Source organism: Sphaerodactylus townsendi, linkage group LG01 (genome assembly GCF_021028975.2).
Source record: "Sphaerodactylus townsendi isolate TG3544 linkage group LG01, MPM_Stown_v2.3, whole genome shotgun sequence".
Taxonomy (NCBI): Eukaryota; Metazoa; Chordata; class Lepidosauria; order Squamata; family Sphaerodactylidae; genus Sphaerodactylus; species Sphaerodactylus townsendi.
Window position 1 is genome coordinate 81,896,190 of NC_059425.1, and position 14,369 is coordinate 81,910,558.

General features: G+C 45.9%; 1 protein-coding gene and 1 long non-coding RNA gene across 3 annotated transcripts in view; one reads left to right on the forward strand and one right to left on the reverse strand.

The window, feature by feature from the left end:
• The window catches only part of PIGM (phosphatidylinositol glycan anchor biosynthesis class M), a 28,524-nt gene extending 14,419 nt beyond the window's left edge, over nucleotides 1–14,105 (reverse strand). The window contains exons 1-2 of one of the 2 annotated variants that reach the window (XR_007243564.1): nucleotides 14,035–14,105; nucleotides 3,954–7,989 (exon numbers count right to left, since the gene is read on the reverse strand). Coding sequence is in view for 1 of the 2 variants with exons in the window: in XM_048485401.1 (XP_048341358.1) it covers nucleotides 6,547–7,833 (1,287 nt within the window). In the remaining variant the exon portion in view is untranslated. Of the gene's footprint in view, nucleotides 1–1,121; nucleotides 7,990–14,034 lie in introns of those variants that run through there. The other variant, XM_048485401.1, reaches the window with a different exon arrangement.
• LOC125426742 lies at nucleotides 6,688–12,452 on the forward strand. Its single transcript, XR_007243565.1, has 3 exons — nucleotides 6,688–6,698; nucleotides 6,796–6,801; nucleotides 12,227–12,452. It is a non-coding gene; the product is annotated as an uncharacterized LOC125426742 (long non-coding RNA).
• Nucleotides 14,106–14,369: the final 264 nt, after the last annotated feature.

Genomic DNA, 14,369 nt, shown 5'->3' on the forward strand with positions numbered 1-14,369 from the left:
CCCTGTGAAAGGGCTGTTCGACCCCCAAAGGGGTCCCGAACCCCTGGTTGAGAACCACTGCTATAAAGCATCCTGAGCTCCTTTGTAAGGAATCTATTTAGTAGGTGATAAATGAAATGTTAAAACATGATGAAAACATTCCACCTTTTTCTATACAATGAGGATAACAAACAACAAAAGGAGTTTGACAGGAAAACTTATGAAAGCTCAGCGATAACAGTGAATTTAAAAAGTGATCCATCATTTTCAGTAGCTGCTTATCCTGCAGAACATCAAAGACTAGTTATTCAACACAGTGTGTCATACTTGTGTTTCAAACATCCAATGAGATTAGAATTGAATAAACAATTAGCATCTTATTAGCATCCAACATCACTATAGTGGTCAAGCTGGAACAGCGGAAACGTTACCGTTAACAGGTACTTCGGAAATTGCTCCACGCTTATGAGACTCACTAGTAACCCACAACAAAACATATTAGATCTGTGCTTTTGGTACTATACTTGCATTAAAAACCAGGCAGCAAAAAAAAAATGCCTCCAATAGCCCATTCTCATCACATGTATATTCTTGGAAATGCACTAACAGGACCTTCTCCTGCACATGCCCTATGGAAATGATGCAGCTCATTTCAGTTAGGGTTGCCAGGTCCGCCCTGGCCACCAGTGGGGGATGCGGGGGGGGGGGGATAGAATTGTCAGCTCAGGGTTGGGAAGCTCCTGGTGATTTGGGCGTGGAGTGTGGGTATGACATGTGCCTCAGTGGAACATAATGCCATAGAATCCTTGGTAAGTTAAGTCTCTGGGAGTACCAACAATCTCTAAAGAAGGATATTGACAAGCTCTATGAGGAGAGATTTAGGGACCTGGGGATGTTTAGTCTGGAGAAGCGAAGGTTGTGGGACATGATAGCTATGTTTAAATATTTGAAGGGATGCCATGTTGAAGAGGGAGCAAGCTTGTTTTCTGCTGCCTCAGAGACTAGGACATGGAGTAATGGATTCAAGGTGAAGGAAAAGAGATTCCACCTAAACATTAGGAAGAACTTCCTGACTGTCAGGGCTGTTCGACAGTGGAACTCACTGCCTCGGAGAGTGGTGGAGTCTCCTTCTTTGGAGGTTTTTAAACAGTGGCTGGATGTTCATATGTCAGGAATGCTTTGACTGTGTGTTCCTGCATGGCAGGGGGTTGGACTTGATGGCCCTTGTGGTCTCTTCCAACTCTATGATTCTATCTCCTCACTACAAGTTACGACTGCTGGGTGTCCTGACAGCAGCTCCATGATACAAAGGGATCTGCCCCTGCCATAGAAACTGATAAAATTCTGCATGAGTAGAAGCTTCATGTGCTTTTGCATGCACATGGAAATACTGCATTGAAGTAGACCTGATTCACCTCTGAACGAGATTTCATTAGCACTGATGTACTACATCTATTCATCAACTGGAAGTAAATCAATTCTGTTGGCTACTAGAGAACAGTTTGCCTAATACTGATACATTGTAGACCCTAGATTGCAGCGATAAAAGCAATATATGGGGAAAATGTATGTTTGAGAACCAGCTGAACTAACAAAATGTACACAGGACATGCCCTCAATATATTTTAAAGTGTATGAATCATGAAGACTGTCCTAATTAGAATTTGTTTAGCATAAGGGCCAATTACTTTGATCTGAAGCATCTATCAATGAAAAAAATGATTCAGGTGGGCTTATTTATTTATTTAATTCCGAAAGTTCATCATTCACATTTTCTCTCATTAACCTTTTGATGAAAAATAGGAGAAAACGTTGAGGATGACTTGTTGGTAGAACACCTGTTTTGTATGGAGACTGTCTTCCAGATCAGTTCCCTAGAAACTCCTCGTTTTTAAAAAACAAAAATCAGGTAGTAGGTATTTTCTCTGTTTAAGACCCTGAAGACCTGCTGCCAATCATGGTGAACAATTCTGGGACAGATGGATCAATGATACACCATAAGACAAAATGCCAATAAATTAGTGGTGGAGTAAGAAAATACCACATGTCCCACCTACTCCTGCCTGAGGTGATTACATTCCTGCATAACGACAAAGTGAGACAAACTAAGCAAAATCAGTTAAGCACAGATTTACATTTGTATACATTATTTAGAAAACCAGCATGGTGCAGAGAGCTAGAATGGTATAGTGGTTAGAGGGCAAGGCTAAAATCTGGGAGACCCAGATTTGAATCCTCAATCTGCCCTGGAAGTCGCTAAGTACCCTTGGGCCAGTTGCACACTCTCACAATCTGATAGGGTAGTAGTAAGGACAAAATGAACAACTGAGGAAAGCCACTTGGAGCCCCCATTGGGGAAAAAGGGGGTATAAATAAATATTGCTGCATCAGTATGCAGATGATGCTCAGCTCTGTCTTCCAATGGACCCCAAAGAGGCTGTGGAAACCATGAACCAGAGCCTGAAGGCAGCGTTGGGCTGGATGACAGCTAATAAACTCAAACTTGATTCTGATAAAATGGAAGCTCTCCTGTATGTGGAATGATTGACACAGGAATTGAAAGGTCTCCTGTTAGGAATGGGGTTGCATTCCACCTAAAGGAACAGGTTTGTAGCTGGGAGGTGCCGCTCAACCTGGACCTCCTGTTCAATAAGTAGGTGGCAGTGGGGCTAAGAGCACCTTTCACCAGCTTCAGCCTTTCCTGGGCAAAAAAAAAGACCTCGTTACTATGGTGCATGGCCTGGTATCATCTTGATTAGACTACTGCAATGTGCTTTACTTGGGGCTGCCCTGGAAGAGTATCTGAAAGCTACAATTGCTCTAGAATGCTGATTGGAAGGGGTCATGACTCATACAGTCTTGTTCCTTCCACACTTGCTTCCAAGCTCAGTTCGAGACACTAGTCTTGATGTTTACATTCTTATACTACTTCAGAGAGAGAGAGTACTGCCTGGAAACAGCCATGTAAGAACATTTGAAAAACTATGCTGGATCAGACCAAGGCACGCACAGCCCCACTGCCTCCAAAGAGACCCACAGGGATATACCAAGAAAAAAAAGGCACAACACTCACAGTTCATGTTGCAAGTGTCCTATGCTGGCAAAGGGGGCATTCTTGGGCTGAGTAGCCTCAGGAAGCCGACTAAACTTGGCTCTACTCCCAGGAACTCAGCCCCAGTTGCCAGCACAGTGGCAGCATTCATGCCTGGGCAACAAGTAGTCATGCTGCTTCCCAAGTGCCAGTGTAAGTGCCCCCGTTGTTGGCATAGATGCCACTTATGCTGGGTAGAATGGCAGTTACACTGGTGACAGCATCATGCCGATTCCACAGGCCTTTTGCCCCAGCCCTTAGGATTGTGTTGTCAGTCCAGCAATCTGTTCACATAGTGGCCAACCAAGTGCTTCTAGCAAGACTACAAGCAAGACTACTGCAGCACCATTCTGTTCTCCTCCTTTCTATCCTCACGACAACCCTGTGAGATAGGTTAGGCTGAAAGCATCTGACTAGTCCAAAATTACCCAGTGAGATTCCACAGCAAGATGGAACCTGGGTCTTCCAGACAGGATACTGAAGTGTTGTGGGGTTTCCGGGCTGTATGGCCATGTTCCAGTAGCATTTTCTCCTGACCTATGCTGAAGCTCTAACTGCTACATCACACTGGCTTTCATAGGGTTGCTGCTGTTGAATAGTAGTAAGCAGCCAGATCTAGTTGAGATATGGAAGTGAGGTGGTGTTAAATCACCCAGAAGTTACTGCCAGGCCTATGGTTGTCAGCCTCCAGGTGGGACTTGAAGATCTTTCAGAATTACAACTGAACTACAGAATCTGTGCTCCCAAGGAAAATGGTTGCTTTGAAGGGTGGCACTTAAGACATTATATCCAGCTGATGCCTTTCCCCTCTCCAAACTCTGCCCTCCTTGACCTACACTACAAAATCTTCAGGAATTTCCCAACCTGCAGCTAGCAACCCTACCCTGGCCTGGCCCCAATGGTTCTTGTTTCGGTCCATGTGCTTTGTTTTAATGTTTTTCATTGTTCACTGCCTTGGTTGGGGACATCAATTTGGATGGCAAGGTAGCATAAAAGTGTTATATCTAAATAAGTAAATATAAAACATAGGTAAATATCTCAACATCAAGTTTATCGATGTCATAAACATAAAACACATTTCGTACAATAAGCAATAAAATATTTACCCTGAGATAAAGCTTCTTGCATCTAGACATCCTGCCTATCAGGGCACTTGCTGTCAGATTTTCAAAAAATTGCAGCAAAAATAGTTGTTGAACTATGAATTACAGAAGACCCTGAATTACAGAATTAACTATGAATTAACTATTGAACTATGAATTACAGACGACAAAAGAGGAAGGCCCGTGTACTCCATTTTAGAAGCTATGCTCTGCACCTATAATAAGCTCACAATATAGCCATGTGCCTTTTAGCAGGAATGATTTGTTATCCACAAACCACACCTTAGACAACAACACATTTATGATTAAGAAGTAGAATTGTAAATGCAGATAACAAAGCAAGGTAGCCAGACAGGCTTCAGTTCAGGCATTCTCTTTAGAAATTAAGCTCATGCAAGGTACACAGGTATACAAAAATATCACTTTCCCCCACTCTTAAAAAAACCTTTGTAATAGACATAGTTTAGCTAGCTACCATTACTAAGCAGCAGGACAATAACAGTACAAAATATTACCTAGGGGTGGCGAACCAGTGTCTCTCATCCTGTAACATATTGGCATAATTCATGACAGTTGAATTTTTAGCTGGATTTCTAGGTGCAGCGATATTTAAGCCAGAGCTGGGAATAAATATATGCACACACTGGCAGCTCTCCAAGTCATCACTAGCAAGCTAGAATGTGATATTTCCACAGCTACACAAACCATAGCAGCATTTACAGGCTGCCTCTTGTGTTTATTTTCACATAGTTTATGGAAAGGTTAATGAAATGGTATCTCTCCCCTCTTGATATACAGCACAATTCGCAAAGGAAGGGGGAGTGCTATGGAGGTGGCGTAACTACAGTCCTGGTGCTAATGCTACTTACATTGGTGCTGGGGGGGCAGCATAGGTGTGGCAATGCAGGGGCAATGGGGCACAGCTCCAGTGCAAACCCCTGTGGTAGCATGAAAGGGGGCAGAACATGGGAAGAGCCATTGTTAGTCAGCTTCCAGATGTCTTTGGCATGGGAACGACCATTCCCTAAGGCATAAACTTATGCAGCCAAAAAGAAGAAGCAGTCCACAGGCCCCCATATGAAGGTTGCAAATCCCTCCCCCACCATTGGTGCAGTTTATTCACAAAGTCTTGAAGTAACCTGGCCAATGGAGAGTCGCAAATTGTCAGGCAAGCCCCTATTCCAGGAATCAGTGGCAGACCCCCCTGAATTTTACAAACTCCACTAAGAACCTGCCAAATACTATAAGGGTGTGTGTGTGTTGGCACAGGATGATGTCTGCCAGTTAGAGCAAGCAGAGTGGTAAACATGAGCACACGGAGAGCACCTTGCACAAGAAGATGACTCATTGCACGAAATCCCATTTGCGAGAGCAGAGTCCACAAATTCTGTGGGTCAGCCCTCCTACCCAAGCCCCATTCTAGGTTCAACAATTGCAGAGCCAGGACCTACCAGGAAAGCTACCAGGACCTACCAGGTGATGCACTGCCAAAACCACCCTTCCGCCTCCCTGCCCCTCAACTGAGGTCAGCAGCAATTGCAGAGCAAGTGCCTCTTGTGCTTCTCAGCCCGCAACTGGTGGCCCCATAAAGAATGACCACTCCTCTGGATTCCCAGATTACATGTCCACATTGGCAGTGCCAGAATGGGAAAGATGGAAAAGTGTGGGAGTCATGCCACGAGGCAGCATGGACTGGGGACCGGAGAAACCCCAATGAAGCTTACTGCCATCAGTACCACCCACTGAAACATCCAAATTCACCAGCTACACAGGCCTCTGTCACAGCAGATAACTTGTAACACCTCTGGCAGCCCACCTCATGTGCAGTTCTGTGGGAAACAGTCTGAATGGGCCTATGCCCACTAGGGCTGTGTGGCATCCTCCCAGCAGCTGCCATGGTCATTTGCATATAGGGCAGGCCAGCCATATCTGGCTTGAACAGGAGCACAGCTGCTATGGGAGGCTGGCAGGCAGCACCCCACTGGTCCACTGTGGGCTCACAGTCATGGGAGCAGGGAATGGGCAGCATTGGCCATATCACCAGATGCACCTGCTCACGGGGATGATGGCCCCTTTGTCTCTAGGCAATGCCAATACAGAAGCTTTGTTGTTTCTGAGCTTGGGACTCCCACTGTTCACCACTCGGAGCCTGGCTAATAGGGAGAGTGGTTTATAAATTGAATAAAATAATAATTTAAAAAACTTCCAAAAGATTACATCATTAGGCCCTTCGCAGACCTCTTCATATCAAATACACTGTAAACCTCTCCAAATCAACCACATGTCAAAATTATATTATCACCACATTTTAAAAATTGGGACCCAGCCCTGTTTACTTGCCCACAGAATTTCACCTGTGCAACAAAGGAAGTCTTACTGTAGCTTCACTTTCCTGGTCACCTTCCCTGTGCAATAATGAGAAATAATCTGAACCAGAATTGCACAGCTGGCAAAAAGAAAGAACAAGCCTGCTAGCCATATGAGCAAGAAAGTGTTCTGCCCTTCAAATTCCAAAAAGTATGCTGGTGCCAGCCACAGTGCTTGCCCAACAAGCCAGAGCAGGAGAAGGAAAGTAGCCCTCTCCCAGGACATCCTCAAAAGGGGGATTATGGGTGGCAAAAGGCAAAGGTACCACAGAAAATACTGGGAGGTACACACTTTGTTAAAACTCACAAAAACTGCAGTGTGCAGGAAGCAACAGAAGATGAGATCTTCGTAGTAAACGAAAGAAAGAGCTAAAAGCAGCAGAAACTGAGGCAAAAAAGCTGCAAGGCCAAGGAAAAAACTCCACTCGCTTTCTGCAGTCAGGTACAGCATGTAGAAATAGGGTGAGAAGTTGTGTCGGATATCTCTGCGGGTCAAGTGGTAGAGATATGTCTGCTCCAGAAAGTCCCAACCATAAGAGAAATGAAAAACAAGGCCCAGGGCAGCAAAGGTACATCCCGCCACAGATCCAAAAAGCAAAACATCCCAACTGAACAGCCTCATGAAAAGCTGCCAAATGCTGCCCACAGAGCAGCTGATTTTCCCTTTCTTCAGCATGTCTGTCTTTTCTTTCTCATAGCTTCGGCTGCTTTGCAAATGGAGAGCTATTGGCAAGGCGTAGGTCACTGGGTAAATTTTCATATGTATGGACAGGCCGTAAAGAACAGCAGCCTTTGTTAGATGCCTCTTTTCTATATAATACATGGTGCCCAGAACTAGGCCTACTACAAGGGATTCAGCATTTCCTCGGCTGGATACAGTCATTGGAAGAGGATTGAGGAGCCAGAATGCGCAGCACTCACAGGCCTTCTCGCTATCCTGTCCTCGGAGCAGAAGAATCTGGTACATGAGGTATGCGGCAACTAGATCCCCAGCAATAAAGAGGAGCTTTCCATACAGATGAGTAATGTAGATGTTTGGGGTTAGGATCCAGGCCAGCAATGGAGTATAACGGTAGGTGGCTCTTAGGTACGGAGACTTCCCCTCTGTGATGTATTTGGCAGCATCAGTGAATACTTGATAGTCAATGTCTGTATATTTTACCAACATTCTTCTGTCCTGATAAACTCCATAAAAGACAAGCATAAGCCTGATGATGAAAGCGCTGCCAAATAAAACATCTTTCCTGAGAAATCTTGTAAAAAATTGTTTCCCACATATCTGGTGGGGAATCATATTTGGTCCTCTTCAATAGAAATCAAAATGAGAAATAAAACCCAGCATGGAGTCAGGCTTGAACCATCCTCTGGTTTTGCTTCGGTTTAAATACGAAAATGAAGTTAGTCTCTATAGGGAATCTAAAGAGGAACACTGATCAGATCACAAGCAGTCCTGTTTAAAAGACAAAAAGCAGTTAAGAAAAGGAAAATGACTTTAGCTTGATGGGTGCAGTAAAGGAAGAAATAAAAAAGTGGTTCGTTTGGTTTTCTTGTTGCAGGTTCCTCTTTAAGGATTAGGTATCAACAAACAGGAACCCACAAGGACCTGCCAAGGGGCATCTCATTTTCCCCTTCCCCACCACTTCTGCTTCCCCTTCCCTGAAAGCTCCCATAGCCATTCCTTTTTCTTTCCTCCATAGACAAATTGACATGTAAGAAGACACCCAGAGGTGTATTGGGGGGAAATGGCACAAAGCCTGCTCTGGGTGCCCCATGCCCTCCACCTCACTTGGGGGTGGGGCTTGGGGAAGAAGCAGCTCAAATGGGCACCGCAGTGGCAGGCCAGCTCCTGGGCCAGCCTGCTGCTGCAGCATCCGTCTGAGCCCGTCCGAGCCCCCCTGCCTCCCTGCAGGCTGCTTCCTGCCCTCCCCAGGCAGAGGCAGCTTGGACAGGTGCCGTGAAGGAAGAGCCGGCTCTTGGCAGCAGCGGGCTTAGTGGCTCCTTTGCAAGGCCTGGGTGCTTGCCAGCCAGCCAGCTAGGGAGCCAGCCAGCCAGCCACCCCTTGTGGTTGCTGCTGCTGGCGCCCGGCGGCTCTCCTCATATTTTTCAGATGTAATTCTCAGTGAGAAGTTAAGCTGTAAAGGGGAAAGAAAAGTTATAAGACAAAGTAAAAGATTTCAATGTGAATTTATGGAATTTATTGAAATTGAACATATTATGAAAGATAGCGATATAATACAGTCACCTTGAGTAAGAAATTTAGTTTTGGAAGGATTATAACCATGGTGGAAGTAATGTTGTATACAACTTATAATAGTAATACCAGAAGGTAGGAGTATGAGGCTACCTCAATTACTCTCTTTTTACCTTTCTATTCTTTCTTTCTCCTTTGCTTGATATATTTACTCTCTTTTCTTCTTCTGCAGAATTAACTGTGTAACCAGAATGGGTTTATTAGATAGTCAGAATATTAAGGAATGAGACAAGATTAAAGTAGTACATAATGTTTTTAAACCCTTTCTGAATAAAATTTCTTTTTTTTCTGTGTGTTCTATATGTAATATTAATGTGTATTAATGTGTATTAATTCATGTATTTTCTTAAATTTCTCAATAAAGCTTTTTAAAAAAACAATCACGTAGTTCAGGCTCCAATGCACTACAGAGGCCCAGATACCTGTTTGAACCATATGGATCCTTGTGGATCCTCATGACTTTTGCATTAGGTCACCTCCAAATTACCATCACATCACAGTTCAAGCACTTAGCCACATGCAGGGGAGTAACAAGGCAGCCCTGGGCAAACTGTAGCCCTGGGCAAAACCTGAGTTGGATGCACCCCCCCCCCCATGGGCGGCTACTCCACCACGACCAAATTTCTTTTTGCACCAGGACATTGATGCCTGCAGGGGGTGCATTTTTAGACATATCAGGACCAAAATTTCAGCATATCATCAGGAGACTGTCCTTATGCTACTCCCCAAGTTTGGTGAGGTTTGGTTCAAGGAGTCCAAAGTTATGGACTCCCAAAGGGAGTGCCCCATCCGCCATTGTTTCCAATGGGAGCTAATAGGAGATGGGGGCTACAGTTTTGAGGGTCCATAACTTTGGCCCCCTGAATCAAACTGCACCAAACTTGGGGGGTGCCATCATCTCCAGATGATACCCTGAAATTTTGGTGCCGATACATCCAAAAATGCACCCCCTGCAGGAACATCCTAGAAATTTGCCGAAGAATCTTTGTTCTGCATTGAATTTTCTGCATTGCTGTCAATGGGGGTTGCAGGCTTTGGGGGGCACATTTCTGAAGGCACAGTTTCAAAGCTTTCAGGGTCCCATCAGGAGACTGCCCTAATGATACCCCCCAAATTTGGTGCAATTTGGTTCAGGGGGGCCAAAGTTATGGACCCTCAAAACTATAGCCCCCATCTCCTATTAGCTCCCATTGGAAACAATGGGGGATAGGGGCACCCCCTTTGGGAGTCCATAACTTTGGACTCCCTGAAGCAAACCTCACCAAACCTGGGGGGTAGCATAAGGACAGTCTCCTGATGATACGCTGAAATTTTGGTGCCACTAGCCTAAAAACTGCACCCCCTGCAGGCCAAAAATGGAAAACCACTAAAATACCCAAAAACGAACCCAGCATTTTGATGTCCTCCACAAGGTGATGCCCTGGGCAGCTGCCCACCTTGCCCAATGGGCATTACGCCAGTGGCCACGTGTCTGAATACAACAATCATGCAGCCCACACTCTGTGGCACTGCAGTGGCCCAAAAACCTGCTTGAAAAACATGGATCCTTGTGGATCCTCATGATTTTTGTACTAGGTCACCCCCAAATCACCAGCACATCACAGCTCAAGCCCTTAGCCACATGTCTGAACACAATAATCATGCATCCCATGCTCCATGGCACCGCACCTACAACAGTGGCACAAAAACTTGCTTAAAAAACATGGATCCTTTGGGATCTCATGATTTTTCCACTTGCTCATCCCCAAATTACCATCATAGCTCAAGCTCTTAGCCACATGTCTGAACACAAGAATCATGCATCCCATGCTCCGTGGAGCTGCAATGGCACACAAATATCATTAAAATGCACCCACCCTCACGGTTTCTCCTGATTTTTCCACTTGATCACTGCAAAATCACCAGCACATCACAACTCATTGACTACTAGCCCTGAGCCAGACATTCTGACTATTGACAGGGGCAGAGTGGTAGGATCACATTAGGATGATCACCCCTCAACATTCATGTGACCTGTTGGCCTGCTTTCAGTCCAGATTCGAACTGCTGATCTTTAAAGTCTTAAATGACTGCAGGCTTCAGTTTGAACATAATTGCAAATTAATCCATTAAGGAGAGGGCAGATGGCAGCCGAGACAATCAAAGAGGTGGAACACATTTCCTGTGAGGAAAGGCTGAGGACACTGGGACTTTACAGCCTACAGCAATGATGGATGAAGGAAGTCTTGAATGTGGTTATAAAATTATGCATGATGTGCACTGGTACATAGAGAAAATCTATTTTCTGGATGGATTCAACAAGTGATTAAACTGTGGGATTCACTGCCAAAGCAACGTTTTTTGTTTTTTTTAAAAAGCAAGCTAATTAAACTTTTGATAGCCAATCTGAAGCCTTGCTGGGGGGAAAAATCCACACTTGGCTCTGTCCAATTTCTTTGAACACTTGACAGGAATTAAGAAAAGTGTTAGCATGTGTCATAGCAACCATGGGCATCACGCTGGTAACTTTTGATTTATCAGATGCCTCATTCTATTGGTTACATGAAATTATACTGTGTAATCTGCCTTGAGTCTCACTGAGAAAGGCAAACTGTAAGTACATCCCTTTTTTGCTGGCTTTTCTGTACAAATTGTACGCCACTCACTGTGTGTGAGAGAAAGATGAGCTGGATGAACCAGTATTTTTATCCAGGAAGGGTCTCCTTATGTTCCTCCTGTGTCTTTTCATTGCCATTTTTTAAAAAAACTATATACCCTTTTTCAGATAAAGAATAAAGGAGATTTGAGAATTCATCTGCCATTTCCTGGACCATCTGTTCTAGAATATTCCATTTGGATCCTGTTGCCCTCCTAGTTCTGTTCTCAAGGTACTAGGACCCAAGCAGAATATTCTGTAACAAAGATGGTCCAAGAAATGGCAGACTAATCCTCAAATCCCCTCAAATCTCTATCTGGAAAAGGGTATGGCAGGAAGACCCGCTGAGCTGTATGGGTGGGGGATGGGCGTGGGGCTGTTGGTGAGTTTGGTCACAAGAGAGGATAGAAAGGCTCCCCCCCACCCCCTACACACATTCCAACACACAATGCCAGCCACAGATGCAGGCGAAATGTCAGGAGAGAATGCTGCTAGAACACGGCCATACAGCCCGGAAACCACACAGCACCCAAGTGATTTGATACTGGTTTGGTAATAATTCTCAATTAAAAAGTGGAGGATCCATGAGGATCCATATTTTAACCAAATTTTTGTGACATGGAGTGTGAGATGCGTGATTGTTTTCAGACATGTGGCTAATGACTGAAGTTGTGATGTGCTGGTGATTTTGGGATAACCAAGTGGAAAAATCATGAGGATCCACGTTTTTCAAGCAGGTTTTTGCGCCACTGCGGTGCCACGGAGCGTGGGATGCATGATTTTTTTTGGTGTTGCCAGTAGACTTAGGCCGTTTCCGCACGGGCAATGAATGGCGGCCTGGAGACGGTAAAAACGCCGTCTCCAGGCCGCCATTCGCACAGGGGGCGCAGATGAATCGTAGCCGCGCCGCCCTCCTGTCGCGGAGCCAGCGTTTCCCCAGAGCGCTTGGAAGCGCTCTTTTTGGGGAAACGCCGCCTCGAAGCCGCTGCCGAGCGAACGGCAGCGGCTTCGCGACGCCTCCCCCACCCAGCACTTACCTTGTCCCCGGGCCTCCGGCGCGTCGCCGAGGCCTGGGGACACGCCCCCTGCCCTGCGCCGCTGGAGCAGGCGCGCAGGGCCAGGGGGGCGTGTCCCCAGGCCTCGGCGACGCGCCGGAGGCCCGGGGACATGCCAGGTCAGCCGGGCGCCGGCGCTCTGTGGCGCCGGCTGCCCGGCTGTTTCCAGGACCGTCCGTGCGGACGGTTCCAGCGTCGTTGGGTCGGCGTCGTAAACGCCAACCCGGCCGCTTCCGCCTTCGTGCGGAAACGGCTTAAGACTTGCTTTATATATTGTCGAAGGCTTTCACGGCCAGAATCACTGGGGAGCTGTGTGGTTTCCGGGCTGTATGGCTGTGTTCTTGCAGAATTCTCTCTTGACGTTTCGCCTGCATCTGTGGCTGGCATTTTCAGAGGATCTGATAGTTGGAAAGGAAAGCTTTCCTTTCCAACTATCAGATCCTCTGAAGATGCCAGCCACAGATGCAGGCGAAACGTCAAGAGAGAATGCTGCAAGAACACAGCCATACAGCCCGGAAACCACACAGCACCCCACATGTTCTATAGTTTCATGGTGGTTTCATTTCATTCCAACCCCAAAATCATATGAATTCATGAGGTTCCTTTTAGATCTGCCTTTTACCTTTTTTAAAAAAAAAAACAGGGGCCAGAGCCACTTAACGAAAGCGAGAAGCCAGTTTCGAGGAACATTTCAAGATATTACCAGGCCATTTAAAAGGGGGGAAAAGTACCTAGCAGGAGTTAAAAAAACAAAAACAATACCACCTTTATTCACTATTAGGCGATGGTGATTGGGCGGGGAAGCTGAAGGTAAAGCAGAATATTTCGGTTTGTGTGAGAAAGATTTCTTGGAACAATATAGTGGGAGCAGAGTAAACGGTGCTCGTTTTGAGCACAAACGGATACATTCCTTCTTGGAACGGAACCGTTTCAATAGCAGCCCTGCTCCTTCCCAACTCAGCGGGGTTGGAAAGAAGAGTACCTGCAACTCCTTTTGCGTAGGGTGTCGCTGCAGAATGAACGGAGGGAGCCAATCAGAGATGCCACTCAGCATTTTCCCCGCACGTGAAGAGTTCTCCACCCCTCTAGTGGCGGAAATGGGGCTAAGCTACGCTTGCGCATTAGCAGAACTGAAGCCAGCCCCTTTCAGGGCCTGACTGCGAAGGAGGAAGCTGGAACAATAAGGTGTAGCTCAGCGTGCTCTGTAACGCAAGGCATGATTGTTCAGTGAGAGAGGAAGACCAGCATGACTCTCTTTCTTCTTGGACTCTACTTCTGATATTGGAAACCAATGCCTGAAGCGAGGTCAGGACCAAATAAAACTGCAGGAGGTGGAACCGATGGTTGAAGGCAGGATAGGGCCCTGTAAGCAGTGCTAAAGTAGTCCTTGTAAGTCTGTATTGCAATTTAGGAGGTAAAGCAGGTGAAACTGGAACAAGGGGAAAAGAAGCATTAGGCAGAGAAAAGAGCTTGCCACCGCTGCAGAGGGGGGCGGTGGAGCTGGAGGGTAAAGGCACATTTTCCCTACTTCTATAAAATCCTGTAAAATCTTACCTTGTAGAGGGGAAGCTGCTCGATCTATGTGAGCATGCTCAGTGTGGGGCTTGGAAGCTGTTGCCCTTGACTGCTTTGCCCATCCGCTGTGATGCGACTTCCTAGTCTCATTTTTCAAACAGAATGTGTTGGAGAAGCAGCCAGGGCCAAAGATGTCTGAGTTGCAAAACAGCGCTAAAAGCCAGGGCTGAGGAAGAGGGATGGATTTCTAGGGGACTGCATACGAGGGCACGCACATTTTAATGTAAAGGAGTTATTGCTCTGTTCTCTGGCACATTTTACTGTCTATCTATTTTTCGTGAAGATTAATTTATAGAGGGGCTGTGAACTCTTGT